Genomic DNA, 15,224 nt, shown 5'->3' on the forward strand with positions numbered 1-15,224 from the left:
AGAAAAATCAGAAATTGAGCTTCTAAAAGCTTACCAGTTCCCAAAGGGGCCGCCTCCTCTGGGAACTCCAGCTGGCTTCATGCTGAGACTTGCAAGTGCTTAACAAAATGGGAATAACTGTAAACGGCTGGCAAGATAATCTGGGATAATTTAAAATTACAGTGGCCAATTTGGGGCTCCTTTTTAAGAGCCAGATAACAGAGAACTCTTTTTTTAAAAATTATTTTATTGAGGTCATATTGGCTTACAACAGTGTGTAAATTTCAGGTGTACATCACTATATTTCAGTTTCTGTATAGACTGCATTGTGTTCGCCACCAACAGTCCAGTTTTCATCCGTCACCATACATATGTGCCCCTTTACCCCTTTTGTCCTCCCCCTACTCGAGAAATCTTTAAAGAGTCAAGCTCGGCAACTTCTAGCTCAATTGATCAAAAACTAAAGGTTCCAAAAGCTGTAAATATTTACGAAGAACAGCAAAAATCTTACCAAGCTTGTTTTGTGTCCTGAGGGCTTGGCTTAATAATCATCAGGTTGGGGCCCCAAAATATGGCTGGACACAAATGTGGTTGCACCCTATCTTGCAGTCAGAGATGGTTGGACAGAAATGCGGGTTGCACTTCCTTTTGTGGCTAAGATTCCTACCAAACTGCCACCAGCCTCAGGGGAATTATATTGGCCATTAGAAGGAACATTCTGATTAGATAAGATCATTTAAGAAGTGCACTTAAAAGCAAAAACTTCAAAATTCCAAGATAACCTTACTGAGGGGCCAGCCCTGTGGCCTAGTGGTTAAGTTCAGCATGCTCCACTTCAGCAGCCTGGGTTCAGTTCCTGGGCACAGACCAACACCACTCATCGGCGGCCATGCTGTGGCAGCAACCCATATACAAAATAGAGGAAGATTGGCACAGATGTTAGCTCAGAGTGAATCTTCCTCAGCAAAAGAAAAAAAAAATGAAAAGAAAAAATCAAAATAACCTTATTGAAAGTTTTTTTTTATTGACGTCTTAATAGTTTATAACACTGTGAAATTTTGGTTGTACATTTTTGTTTGTCAATCACCATATACATGTCTCCCTTCACCCCTTGTGCTCACCCCCCACCCCCGTTGCCCCTGGTAACCACAATACAGTTTCCTCTGTCCATCTGTTGGTTTATATTCCACATATGAGTGAGATCATATGGTATTTGTCTTTCTCTTTCTGGCTTATTTCACTTAACATAACACCCTCCTGGTCCATCCATGTTGTTGCAAATGGGACGATTTTGTCTTTTTTTATGGCTGAGTAGTATTCCATTGTGTGTGTATATATATATATGTATATGTGTGTATGTGTGTATATATATATATACACACATACACACACCACATCTTGATCCAGTCATCAGTCGAGGGACACTTGGGTTCCTTCCACTTCTTGGCTATGGTGAATAATGCTGCAATGAACATAGGGGTGCATAAGCCTCTTTGGATTGTTGATTTCAGGTTCATTGGATAGATTCCCAGTAGTGGGATAGCTGGATCATAGGGTATTTCTATTTTTGATTTTTTTTTGAGGAATCTCCATACCGTTTTCCATAGAGGCTGCAAAAGTTGCATCCCACCAGCTGTGTATGAGGGTTCCTGTTTCTCCACATCCTCTCCAACATTTGTTGTTTTTTGTCTTGGTGATTCTAGCCATTCTAATGGGTGTGAGGTGATATCTTAGTGTTGTTTTGATTTGCATTTCCCTGATGATTAGTGATGTTGAACATCTTTTCATGTGCCTATTGGCCATCTGTATATCTTCTTTTTTTTTTTTAAACAAGATCTTTTTAATTTTATTTATTTTTTTCCCCCCAAAGCCCCAGTAGATAGTTGTATGTCATAGTTGCACATCCTTCTAGTTGCTGTATGTGGGACGCGGCCTCAGCATGGCCGGAGAAGCGGTGCGTTGCTGCGCACCCGGGATCCGAACCTGGGCTGTCAGCAGCGGAGCGCCCGCACTTAACCGCTAAGCCACGGGGCGGTCCTACCATCTGTATATCTTCTTTGGAGAAGTGTGTGTTCATTTCCTCTGCCCATTTTTTGATCAGGTTGTTTGTTTTTTTGTTGTGCAGTTGTGTGAGTTCTATATATATTATGGAGATTAACCCCTAGTCAGATATATGTTTTGCAGATATTTTCTCCCAGCTGGTGGGTTGTCTATTCATTTTGATCCTGGTCTCATTCGTCTTGTAGAAGCTCTTTAATCTGATGAAGTCCCACTTGCTTATTTTTTCTTTAGTTTCTCTAATCCGAGTAGGCATGGCATCCGAAAAGATTCTTTTATGACCAATGTCAAATAGTGTGTTGCCTATATTTCCTTCTATGAGTTTTATAGTTTCAGGTCTCACCTTCAGGTCCTTTGATCCATTTTGAGTTAATTTTTGTGAATGGCAATAGCAGATGGTCTGCTTTCATTCTTTTGCATGTGGCTGTCCAGTTTTCCCAGCACCATTTAAAAATAACCTTATTGAAAGTTTTGTTGCAAAAAGCTAATAGAAAATTAAGGTATAAGGGCCCGCCCCGTGGCATAGCAGTTAAGTGCATGCGCTGTGCTGCTGGCAGCCCGGGGTTGGGATCCCGGGTGTGCACCAATGCACCGCTTGTCAGGTCATGCTGTGGCGGCATCACATATAAAGTGGAGGAAGATGGGCACAAATGTTAGCCCAGGGCCGGTCTTCCTCAGCAAAAAGAGGAGGATTGGCATGGATGTTAGCTCAGGGCTGATCTTCCTCACAAAAAAAAAAAAAAAAAAGAACATTAAGTTATAAAAGGTCCCTAAAAGAAAAATATATTAGGTCATGGTTTTACAGACACCCTCATAATCTACCTTCAAAAGAGGGCGCAACATGAGCTCCTCCCAGAGTTAACGAGACTCAGAGATTTTCTTGGACACTGCTACGTTAAAGATTAATGGAATTGTTCAATACTGCCCGGTATAGTTACTGTTTGTCTGGCTGAAACCTGGCAAGATATTTGAAAGGATTTAGCAACTTATGGTCAGAAATTCAGCCAAACTGGAAGCTGATATTCAGAACCTGATAGGAATTTTTTTTTCCAGGCCTTCTTCCCTAAGTTAAAATGAAACTAAAGCTCCCAGAGGGAAAGAAGCAAATTAGGGATGACGTAGTTGGACAGGTAGATCAACCTATAATGTCACTTAAGTTACAACCCAAATTTCTGAGGAATTAAGAGCAACTGTCCTCAACTTACAAACCTTTGCAAAACTAGAAAGCAACTCTAGAGGCAGTTCAGATCCCTCCCATTTCCTTTATCTCAAAAGGCTTATAGCCTCCCCAGGAACTGTTATCTGGCCCATCACCAATTCCCAAGACTGAAGGAAAAAAAGAGAGAGAAGGAGAGCTTTGTATTACTGTACCTGACTCATGGCAGTAATTTTAAAATAATAGCTGTGGAGTCTCTGTGTGTGTGTTTATTTATATATATGTGTGTGTGATATTTTTTACCTCCAAATGGTATAATTCCTAAAAGAGCTCTATTTAATTGGCTTAAAGTATGCACTTATATAAATGTAATGGAAACTAACCCAAATGTCTTTCAAGTTAACATGCTATAAAACAGTCTTTGGTCAGTGAAAGCTTGTTTAAGTTTGTTGGTTTGATTAAAATAAACATGCTTTCAGAGTTATCAACATGGGATGTGATACAGACATGTTATCTCTGTCACAAAATTTGTCAGCAAATAACTTAGAATAATAGTTGATTTTGCTAATGTCTCATGAAGTTTTGTAGGCAATCTAAATAATTATTGGGAACAAGTAAACTAAATAGATGTGAAAGAGATAAAATGTTGTACTTAAAATAACTTTGGAATATTTAACAATAATGATGTGTTATGGTGTATGTACTTAAAATAACTTTGGAATATATTTTTGCATATTTGGAAATCACCCTGCTCCATGCGCTGTCATCGCCCCTGGATTATTGCAGTAGCTTTCTAACTGGTTTCCCTGATTCCACCCTGGCCCACCAACAGTCAAATTTCCACAATGCAGCTGGAATTTTCTTTTAAAAATGAAAGTCTGATCATTTCATTTCTCTGCTCAAAACACCTCGTGTGGCTTCCTATCTCAGTCAAATGCAAGATTTTCCCCTTCAAGACCTTCTTTGATCCTCCTTTCTTTTCTTTTCTTTCTTTTTTTTTTTTTTGTGAGGAAGATCAGCCCTGAGCTAACATCCACACCAATTCTTCCTCTTTTTGCTGAGGAAGACTGGCCCTGGGCTAACATCCGTGCCCATCTTCCTCCACTTTATATTGGACGCTGCCATAGCATGGCTTGACAAGTGGTACGTCAGTGCGCGCCCGTGATCCGAACCCAGGCCACCAGCAGCGGAGCGCGAACACTTAACCACTACGCCGCAGGGCCAGCCCCGTGATCCTCCTTTCGGACCTCATCTCTCACCACTCTCCATCATCTGATTCAGCCCTACTGGCCTTCTGCCCCAGGGCCTTTGAACTGGTTGTTCCCTCTGTCTGGTTCACTTTCCCTGATCTCTGACTCCATCTCTTCCTTCAGGTCTTTGCTGTTTTCCTGGACAACTCTATCTAAAGTAGTATTCCCTCCCCTCCACTGTGGTCCCTGTATCCTGTTTTATTTTTCTTCATAGCACTTATCACTAGATGTGTTATAGATTTATTTATTGACTTATTGACTTTATTGTTATAGATTTATTTATAGCCTTCATCACCTCATCCCAAGATGCACAGGAATCTAAGCTCCAGGTGGGTAGGGACTTTGTTTTGTTCACTGGTTGATCCCTTGTGCCTAGAACCATTCCTGATCGTGGGAGGCACTAAATACACATTCACTGAGTAAAAGTGACTGTTGGTTTGCAACCTCAGTTCCCTGGGTGAAATCTGACACTGGCCCTTGTACACAGATGGCAAGGACAGACCAAAGAAAGAGGCAGGCCACTCCAGATGGGTAGGTGGCAGGTTTAATAAGTAAGGGAACTTACTCACGAGGCTTGTCTTGGGTGGTCACAAGATGAGTAGATCTCCACACCTGTGCGCCGAATATTTTTTTGTGTGTGTGAGGCAGATCAGTCCTGAGCTAACATCCATGCCAATCCTCCTCTTTTTTTTTTTTTTTTTTTTGCTGAGGAAGACTGGCCGTGAGCTAACATCCGTGCCCAACTTCCTCCACTCTGTATGGGACACCACCACAGCATGGCCTGACAAGCGGTGCGTTGGTGCGCACCCGGGATCCGAACCCAGGCCACCAGCAGCGGAGCGCTCGCACTTAACCGCTATGCCACGGGGCTGGCCCTCAGCAACACATTGCTTTCTCAAGGCTGCATCCTTGAAAATGTCCAGCTTGAGGGTGAACCAGAGGTCACATCCTCTCGATGACCTTTTCTAACACTCCACCCCTTGTGACCAATCTTACAATCTTACAATCTTACATGCCCGCCTCTTCCACGACGTGCCCTGAATGGTCAGCAAGGAATTTCATGGAGGTGGCTCATTTGGTTACTGTCTGTCTACATTGGAGTCAGATACCACAGTAATAATAGAGGCACATGCAAGAGAAAACACAGATTAAGACAATGATTCCCAAAATAAGTAATGATTTTTTCTACCAGGAGCCTCATGATTTGAACCACCGATTTATTAAGTCCCCTAGGCTGGGGGTCCGATCATTCAGGGCATTCACTTGTGTCGTCACGTGATTTAATAAAAATGATACATTGACAGACTCATCCCGTGTGAACACACAACATTCTGCTTGGATAATGGCACATTATCCAAGGAGGCAAGGTGCCTCCTTGCAAGGCAGTAATGATGTCCAAGTCATCCTATTTTGGAGGACAGCTTTTCTTATTAGAGACTTTTCAGTGCTCAGTAAGGTCAGAGTTTGTTGGCTATCATTGAAGTCTCGCTGGGTGAATTTAGTAAGGGTTTCTATGTGAGCTATAACGTCCTACAGGCCAATGAAGGGAACAAAGACAGTGGCCAAATGATCGTACCAGTGGAAAACAGAACGTGCCCACCTGGCCTCGAGGAGAGGGAGGTTGGCAGGTTTAGGAACTTGACCTGGTTGTGCATACCACACATGTTGGCCGAGGGAGGCAGCACTGTCAGGCGTGAGAAGATGGACTGAGGGTGGGATACACCAGTCTTCTCCCCTCTTTCAATGGGGCGTGTTCCATTCCATTACGGTGCGTTTCCACAGGTCCAGCTTGCAGCGGGCCAACGAGATCCCAGTGGAGGCTAAGCAGTTCCCCTCACCCAGGGGTACAAAGTAACTCACTCATCCCCGTGGGCCGTCCCATTGCAAATTCCAGTATTCCAATGCCTTTCCCAGGCGTGATGGGGCTTGGTGTTCTCAGCAGCACTGCACGTTGATCCACAGTGAGAGTCAGGGCACTGGCTGTTTCTCGCGACTTCCATACCTTTACAGTATTGAGTGTCTCAGCAGGGGTCCGCAGTCTGGCATATGGGGCAACAAGCCCTACTGGTTGATCATTCAACTGTATTGAAGCCTGGGATGGTACTTTAGTCCACCCGGCCAGGGTAGTTTTACTTGTTAGTAATTTAATCTAACTTAATAGTCCAGTTTTTCTTTCTACTAACCTTGCTTTTTAGATTTTAGGGGAGACGGAGCCTCCATTCGATGTCGTGTTCTTTTGCCCAGTCTTGCGCATGATGACCTTTGAAATGTGACCCCCAATCACTGTCTATTCAAGGAGGGTATCCATACATGGTACTCATCTTCTCTAATCCCCTACTGGTGGCAGCCTGGTTTGCACAAAGACAGCGGAAAGCTTAGCTTAGGCCACACGCAGTGTCCACACACACCAGGGTGTATTTACAACCCTCACCTGGAGGGAGAGGCCAATACAATCAATTTACCAATTTCTTACTGGTTGGGAACTCCGGTGGATGGCCCCAGACTCCTTTGGCAGTTGCCTTGGGTGTTGTTAAGAACACACAGGACAGCAATGTGCAGTAGGGGCATGTTATCCAACCCCTAAGAATGTGAAAGAGGTGCAAGGCGTTGTAGGGATTTGTGGGTTTTGGAGGACTTTTATTCACGCCTGGCACAGTGCCTCTGTCCCTTATACCACCAGGTAAAGAAAGGGCACATGTGGGACTGGGGGTCAGAGCAGCAAGCCACCTTTGAGAAGGTACTAGTGAAGCAGATTAAAGCTCTGAGCATCTGCCGTGCAGGGCTACCATTTGTGGTAGATGTGTCTGTGACTCTGGAAGGTACGGGTTGGACACTGTGGCAGAGACAATGGAAGGAGAGAGTACCCCTAGGATTTTGGTCCCAGCTCTGGAAGGGGGTAAAAACCCAATATACCGCCATAAAGCAACAGCTCCCCGCAGTGCACACAGCACTCCTCCGGTCTGAGCCTCTCACAAAGCAACAGCATATCGTGGTAAGAATTTCCCTTCCTATCAAGGGTGGATTGAGAACATGTTTCATCAACCCACCTCTGCTATGGCTCAAACTCCCACTTTGACTAAAAGGCTAAAAGGCTTGTCTATTTGCAGCAGAGGAGTACTCTGTCCACCAGCCCCCTGTCTCTAGAAATACGGGTGCTATTAGGCCCTATAAAGTATGTAGATCCTCCAAATGCCCCCACCTCTACTCCTGTGGCGGCCCCTGCAGCCTGTAGAGAGGGAGTGGGGCAGGTCTGAACTGTTGTTCAGGTTTTAAGGCTTTCTACATGTCGACCAACACAGCATTGGGTTGCCGGTCTATCTGCTCAGGTGGGGTCCCGGCAGCAATGAGGTCAAATCACATTTGCTTCCTGGTTACTTTTATCAGACTCTTTTTTTTTTTTGTGAGGAAGATCGGCCCTGAGCTAACATCTGCCAATCCTCCTCTTTTTTTTTTTTTTTTTTTTTGCTGAGGAAGACTGGCCCTGGGCTAACATCCATGCCCATCTTCCTACACTTTATATGGGACGCTGCCACAGCATGGCTTGACAAGTGGCGCGTTGGTACGCGCCCGGGATCTGAACCGGTGAACCCTGGGCCACCACAGTGGAGTGTGCGCATTTAACCACTTGCGCCACTGGGCCGGCCCTATCGGACTCCTTACAGCAGATTGGGTCAGCCGTTTGGCTTTTCGAGCTCCCTCTCTGTCTCGGGTCTTTTCCACAGCCAGTACCTGTTCCCAGGATTTATCAGTTTCCCCCAGATCAGCAATAGATTGCCCAACATCATAAATGTCTTGTCCCATGACTGGGCTCAGCATGAATACCAGTGTCCCATACCAGGCTCTCGCGGCAGCCTGGAGTATCTTGGCTTTCATTCCCGCAGTGAATGTGGCCCCATCAGGGCCTTCAAAGACAAGAGCGACCGGCCGGCCCCGTGACTTAGCGGTTAAGTGCACGTGCTCCGCTGCTGGCGGCCAGGGTTTGGATCCTGGGCGTTCACCGACGCACTGCTTCTCCGGCCGTGCTGAGGCCATGTCCCACGTAGAACTAAAAGGATGTCCAACTATGACATACAACTATCTACCGGGGCTTTGGGGGGGGGGGGGAAGATAAGAGCGTAGATAGCCTGTCTCATTCCCAACTCTCTAAGAAGCTGTTGCACCTCCTGTATAGATTTCCAGGGTCCCAGTTGTCCAGGAAGATCCCCCTCATTGGGCCAACCCTCCCCTCTGGATAGAATAATCCAATCTATAAGGGGGTGAGTATCTTGTACCCCACCCCTGGGGGGGGTGCTTGCAGGCGCTGTCAGCAGGCAGGGTGGGTAGTGATGTTGCTCATTTTTCTCTGCCTCCTGCCCAGTTGGAGAAATGCCACTGTCCCCCACCCCCATCCTGTAGCCTCGATACTTTTCCTGGCCTTTGCTGGAACTTGACAGCTGTATCAATGAGCTCAGTGGGCGTATATTCTCTCATCATGAAGATTTCTTGAATTGGGGGCTGCCCCACTGACGGGGGCTGTTTTTGCTTTCCTTTGTATTAGGGGTCCGGGCAGATGGAATGGGGTGCTTCATCCGTTTCACTGTCAATCACCACAATATCCTCCCCTTTGCTCTCCTCACTTTCCCAGGGATTCCACTTCTTAGTGTCCCAATCAGGCTTTGTCTGGCCTTAATCCAAGGCAGCTTGTGCCCTCCTAGCTTCGCAAAACAGCATACTCCGATATCCAACTTATTATCCTGCTCTTCCACCTTGTCTGCCAGCCCTGAAGCTAGCAGAGTGGTGGACAACCACACATCCTTCTCTAACCTCAGCCCTTCTTCCATGTTTCCAACTCGAGCCTCAGCCTCTAGCTAAGCATCGGTGGCTCCCACTGTGGGAATGGTGGGCAGAACGTGCATTCTAAGGACAGCAGAGGGGGTGAGGGGCCTCTGACTGCTCGGGTCCAGCTCAAGGGTTACGTCCTCTCCATGACCTCCTCTAACAGTGGGACTCCATGCAGGGGTATGAGACCGTGTCCCCAGATGTTTCAGGGCATTTCCTGACACTCTTTGCAGTCTGCTTCTTCAAATTGGGTCCTGTCTTTAAAATCCACCTTAAGACGCCTCCTGCAAGAAGCCTGGCCGCAATGCCTTTGTGGCTCTGTAACTCTCTTCCATCCTTGACTCCAGGGGCAGATTTACGTTTCTGTGGAGCCAGAGGCTTATACAATTTTGGGGACCACTTTAAGAATATAAAAAACAAACACATAATTAAGTATGAAAGTGAGCATTTATTTAGAGAAAATAAACCACAGCACATTACTGGAATCTTGGAGACTGGTTTCCCTCCTTTTTGAGATCTCCGTGGACAATTTACCAGAAATATTTCCTAGTGGCAACCTGGCTTCCCCTCCCCACACTACCAATTCCAGCCTTTCCAGCACTCATTAGCTTCACGGTAAACCGTCGGCACTAGGTCTCCCGCCTTCGCCCCCTTTTCTCCTGTCCACAGAGACCACCTTCTGGCAGCTTTACTGAGCTCACATCCAGAGGTCTCCTCCTCCTCCTCCATCCTGCAAACTGGTGCATCACTGGTTCTGGGTGGTGTGGATAGCATGCCATAGCAGCCAGGGGACATGGCCTCTGTTATTACCTCCCTATATGTCCCTGAACCATACAGGGCCTCAATTTTCCCATCTGTGAAATGGAGACTCAGACAGAGCTTTCCTGTGGCCTCTCACGTGAGGTTCCTTGACGCCAGGAGGGCTCCGGGAACGCCGGGCCCTAATTTAAGCGCTACTCTGTGACCCCCACCTCCGTTGCTGTAATTTATTAAGAAGGAAAGCCAGGGGCTGGACCCATGGCTTAGCGGTTAAGTGCGCCCGCTCTGCTACTGGCGGCCCAGGGTTCTGATCCCGGGTGCGCACGGACGCACCGCTTCTCCGGCCATGCTGAGGCCGCGTCCCACATACAGCAACTAGAAGGATGTGCAACTTTGACATACAACTATCTACTGGGGCTTTGGGGGGGAAAAAAAAAAGGAGGCGGATTGGCAATAAATGTTAGCTCAGAGCCGGTCTTCCTCAGCAAAAAGAGGAGGATTAGCACCCATGTTAGCTCAGGGCTGATCTTCCTCACAAAAAAAATAAAATAACTTATAAAAAAAAAAAGAAAAAGGAGGAAAGCCAGGCGTTAGTTCCGCCTTTGTCGCTGTCTCCTGGGTGACCTCGCTAAAGCCAGTCTCTCCTCCCAGGGTCTGAAAGGCGTCCGTGAAGAGCACTTCTAGACCCACCTTGCCCTCCTCTGCCCAGTCCCCGGGCGGCTGCGACCTGGATCAAACGATTCACTCATCTCCCAAGCCTCGGAGCCCCGCCCCATCGACAGGATACGACCCAGCCCCTGAAAAATCTCGCGAGAATCCCGCCCCAAACCGAAGTTGAGACCTTTGGTCTTTCTCAGTGTCCGTAGCTTGGAGTCGCAATTCCTGAGCTAGTGCTTCCGGGTCACTGCCGGGGACGCCTCCGCAGTGGTGCTAGCGGAACCAAAGCCCGGAGGTCTCAGTAAGTAGGAGACTGATCCGAGCCTGAACGTCCCTCTTCAGTCCCCTCCCTCGATTCCTTGAAGACCCTGGTGCAGTTTAGGAAGAGGGCCCAGGATTTCTGGCTCCCCAGCCCTATGACTCGGGGGCTCCTGTCCAGGTTCCCCCTCCCAGGATTTCGATTCATTTCAGCGAATTCACCGCTCCGTCTGAGATGAGGAGACCGAGGCTTAGAGCGCAGCCCCGAGGCGCCGTTTACCATGCCCCGTCCCTCCCCTGGGCTCCTCTCGATCAGCACTGAGACCCCGTGTCTGCCCCAGGGCCCCTCTCGGGTCCAAGGCCCCGTACAATCCTCGGCCTCAGCCACATGCCCCTCAGTCACCCTCACCCCATCTCCCTGACTGTCTGCAGGCCTGGGCAGCATGGCCGTATTCCGGTCGGGCCTCCTGGTGCTGACGACGCCGTTGGCCTCCCTGGCCCCTCGCCTGGCCCCCATCCTGACCTCGGCGGCCCGGCTGGTAAATCACACGCTCTATGTGCACCTGCAGCCGGGGATGAGCCTGGAGGGCCCGGCTCAACCCCAGTCCAGCCCCGTGCAGGCCACGTTTGAGGTTCTCGATTTCATCACCCACTTCTACGCTGGCGCCGACGTCCACAAGGACCTGGACGTCAGGATCCTGCTGACCAATATTCGAACCAAGAGCGCCTTTCTCCCTCCCCTGCCCAGCTCGGTCCAGAACCTGGCCCATCCGCCGGAAGTGGTGCTGACTGACTTTCAGACCCTGGATGGAAGCCAGTACAACCCGGTCAAGCAACAACTAGAGCGTTATGCCACCAGCTGTTACAGCTGTTGTCCGCAACTGGCTTCGGTGCTGCTCTACCCCGATTATGGGCCTGGAGAGCTGCCCGTGGAGCCCCTGGATGTCCCCTTACCCTCCACCATCAGGCCAGCCTCCCCCGTGGCCAGGTCTCCAAAGCAGCCAGTGCGTGGCTACCACCGCGGGGCTGTGGGTGGCACGTTTGACCGCCTGCATAATGCCCACAAAGTGTTGCTCAGTGTGGCGTGCATCCTGGCCCAGGAGAAGCTTGTGGTCGGAGTAGCAGACAAAGACCTCTTGAAGAGTGAGTGAGAGAGACCCTGGATTAGGGCAGGGGAGGACCCCCAAAACTCCTTGCCCTCCTTGCTGGGCCAAGATTGAAGAAGGGTGGGACGCACCATTACTTTCCACTCCCCTCAAATGTCACAGCACCTGGCACTCAGTTGGTGCTAAGGAAATTTTGTTAAATGAATAAATGCAGGTTTCTCGGTGTGTGGTCTAGTCACCACTCAATCAGAATCCCCCAAATGTGGAGCCAAGGAATCTGCACTTTTAATAAGTTCTCCAGGTGATGACCCCTAAGGTTTGAGACCCTGAGACTTAATGGATGAGTGAGTTATAGGTAGTAGTGCCAGAGACAGTAGGAGGGAACTCGTGATGGCTTGGTTCTTGGAATTCACCCTCTGACTCTGATGCCCGCTGGCACTGCTAGTTCTCTGGACACATGCCAGCCCTTGCAGCCACTCTCGTGCTTGCCTGCTGCCTCCTCCTCACAGCTCCTTTGTCACAGACCACTTTCTAGCTTAGCCCTTTCTTCCTGCCACCCTCTTCTGGAGATAGGATGCTTAGGGACACTCTCCCCTAAACTGGCCCATACCTCTCCAGTAAAAGGATCTCATTGTTCTTCTGGGCTCCTTCTCCAGGCAAGTTGCTCCCTGAGCTGCTCCAACCCTACGCAGAGCGCGTGGAACATCTGAGTGAGTTCCTGGTGGACATCAAGCCCTCCTTGACTTTTGATATCATCCCCCTGCTGGACCCCTATGGGCCCGCTGGCTCTGACCCCTCCTTGGAGTTCCTGGTGGTCAGCGAGGAGACCTATCGTGGGGGGATGGCTGTCAACCGCTTCCGCCGTGAGAATGTAAACCCTGAGGGGGACTGGCGGAGGGAGTGATGGGGACGGGGAAGGCCATTGTAGGGGCTGTTGGACGTACCGTGACCCCAGAGGAGGGAAGAGAGGGCTCAGGGTGGTGGGAAGAGGCAAGGAGGAACTGGTGTCTAGCTTGCCTTCTGAGGTAAGCTCTACCTCTAGGGCAGGTAGGGATGGATAAAGGAGCAGGTTAGGGGTCCATGTTTGCCCTTCTTCATCTCACTCCTCCCCTTTTACCTCAGGGCTTGGAGGAGCTTGCCCTGTACCAGATCCAGCTGCTGAAGGACCCAAGCCATAAGGAAAATGAAGAGGACAAAGTCAGCTCCTCCAGCTTCCGCCAACAAATGCTAGGAAACCTGCTTCAGCCTCCATATGTAAGTCCACCCTCCCTCTCTCCCCTCTGCTTGGGTGGGCTGGAAATGCTGGAGGGTAGAGACTGAAGGGTTCGTCCCAAGCATGAGCCTGAGGACCCTAGTAACTGGGGTTCCTTCTCATCTACCCTCAGAAGAGGCCAGAGCTCCCCAATCAGCTCTATGTGATTGGCCTGACGGGCATCAGTGGCTCTGGGAAGAGCTCAATAGCTCAGCAGCTGAAGAGGCTGGGGGCATTTGTCATTGACAGTGACCACCTGGGCCATCGGGCCTATGCCCCTGGTGGTCCTGCCTACCAGCCTGTTGTGGAAGCCTTTGGAACAGGTAATAACTGGAGAGGGCTGGAGGTGGCCTGAAGTGAGGAGATGGCCTGGCCTCCTTGCCCAGACCTCTGTCTCTGTCGTCCAGATATTCTCCATAAAGATGGCATTATCAACAGGAAGGTCCTAGGCAGCCGGGTGTTTGGGAACAAGGTAAACAGACACTTCTCCAAGGGCTCCTCAGCTGCTACTAGACCCAGAGGTTGGGACTCAGTGGATCTCTCTGGTCTGGACCAGGATGCCAATTTCCACTCGTCTGTTCCTAACTCCCTCCTCCCTTGGGCTGGCTGCATCTCCGGGGGAAGGTAAACTCTGCCCACTTCCTCCATTCTCCTCCTCAGAAGCAGCTGAAGATACTCACGGACATTATGTGGCCAGTTATCGCAAAGCTGGCCCAAGAGGAGATGGATCAGGCTGTGGCTGAGGGTGAGTGGGAGGGATGATGGGAGCAGCCAAGGGGACAGTTAAGCAGATTCTCCTCCTGGGAGCTTCCCCACCTCAAACCAGACCATCTGCTTTCCCTGGAACTACGTTTCATTGGCTCTCTGACTAGTAACAAGTGGCAGGGTGCTGCTGGCAATGACTGGGGTCTCCCCACAGGAAAGCACGTGTGCGTGATTGATGCTGCCATGCTGCTTGAAGCCGGCTGGCAGAACATGGTGCATGAGGTGTGGACCGTTGTCATCCCTCAGACTGAGGTATCGGGACCCCACCGCCCACCTTACCCCACTGTAGACTGCATCCTGCTCTGAGTCAGTGGGCTGACAAATGCCTCATCTGTGCCCAGGCTATACGACGCATCATGGAGAGGGATGGCCTCAGTGAGGCTGCGGCTCAAAGCCGGCTGCAGAGCCAGATGAGTGGGCAGCAGCTTGTGGACCAGAGCCACGTGGTGCTGAGCACCTTGTGGGAGCCTCATGTCACCCAGCGCCAGGTTGGTGCCAAGGGAAAGGGTGGGCTGTGAGGAGGGAGTCTCCAGTGGGTTCCTGCCTGACCCTGTCCTCTCTTCCTCCTACCATTCTGGCCTGCCCAAAGGTGGAGAAAGCCTGGGCCCTCCTGCTGAAGCGCATCCCGAAGACCCCATCAGGCCCATGACTGACAATGAGTTCTCTGTGGGGCCAGACTGGCTCCTGGAGCTGACGAGACATCCAGTGGTGAGGAGGAATGGGTGTCTCGATGCTTACCCTAGCTTCGGCCTGGAGGGCTCTGAGCTAAGCTGGGCAGGGCAGGGCTGGGCCTGGTGGACACAGGAAGCCTACCCAGCTTGCTGGTGTTTGGCCAACACAGAGGATGTAGCTCATGGGGGAGCAGGCCCCTCTGGCGTTCTGTCCCCACTCTTGCCCACGGGTGTTTGATACCCGTGGCTGCCTGGGCCCAGAGCAAACACTGGAACTTGTGACAGAATTAAAGGTGAATGTTTCCAGGTGCTGCCTGTATGGTGTCTACTTCCTGCTTCAATGCCTCTGGGTATCTTTGGGACCCTAGAGCCGTAAGTGCAGGGCCCAGGCCTGAGCTGGAAGCTGGGAGGGCAGTGAAGAACATGGCTTTTGCAGCTAGCCAGACTGAGGTCAGCCTTGGCCCTACCACTGACTAGCTGTGTGCTTCTGGATAA

General features: G+C 49.8%; 1 protein-coding gene across 3 annotated transcripts; it reads left to right on the forward strand.

Annotated features, from left to right (window-relative positions):
• Positions 1-10,906: 10,906 nt before the first annotated feature.
• Positions 10,907-15,039, forward strand: COASY (Coenzyme A synthase). Of its 3 annotated transcripts, none has more exons than XM_058561028.1 (10): positions 10,907-10,978; positions 11,368-12,078; positions 12,698-12,912; positions 13,164-13,295; positions 13,427-13,616; positions 13,701-13,765; positions 13,954-14,038; positions 14,213-14,310; positions 14,400-14,546; positions 14,648-15,039. In XM_058561028.1, the coding sequence occupies exons 2-10, from the start codon at positions 11,379-11,381 to the stop codon at positions 14,705-14,707; spliced, it is 1,692 nt and encodes a 563-aa protein (XP_058417011.1). In that variant the 5' UTR covers positions 10,907-10,978; positions 11,368-11,378; the 3' UTR covers positions 14,708-15,039. The 3 variants fall into 3 exon arrangements, with proteins under 3 accessions (XP_058417011.1, XP_058417012.1, XP_058417009.1); XM_058561029.1 differs by having other exon boundaries at positions 10,954-11,244; positions 11,366-12,078; XM_058561026.1 differs by having other exon boundaries at positions 10,955-12,078.
• Positions 15,040-15,224: the final 185 nt, after the last annotated feature.

Source organism: Diceros bicornis, chromosome 18, assembly GCF_020826845.1.
Source record: "Diceros bicornis minor isolate mBicDic1 chromosome 18, mDicBic1.mat.cur, whole genome shotgun sequence".
NCBI lineage: Eukaryota > Metazoa > Chordata > Mammalia > Perissodactyla > Rhinocerotidae > Diceros > Diceros bicornis.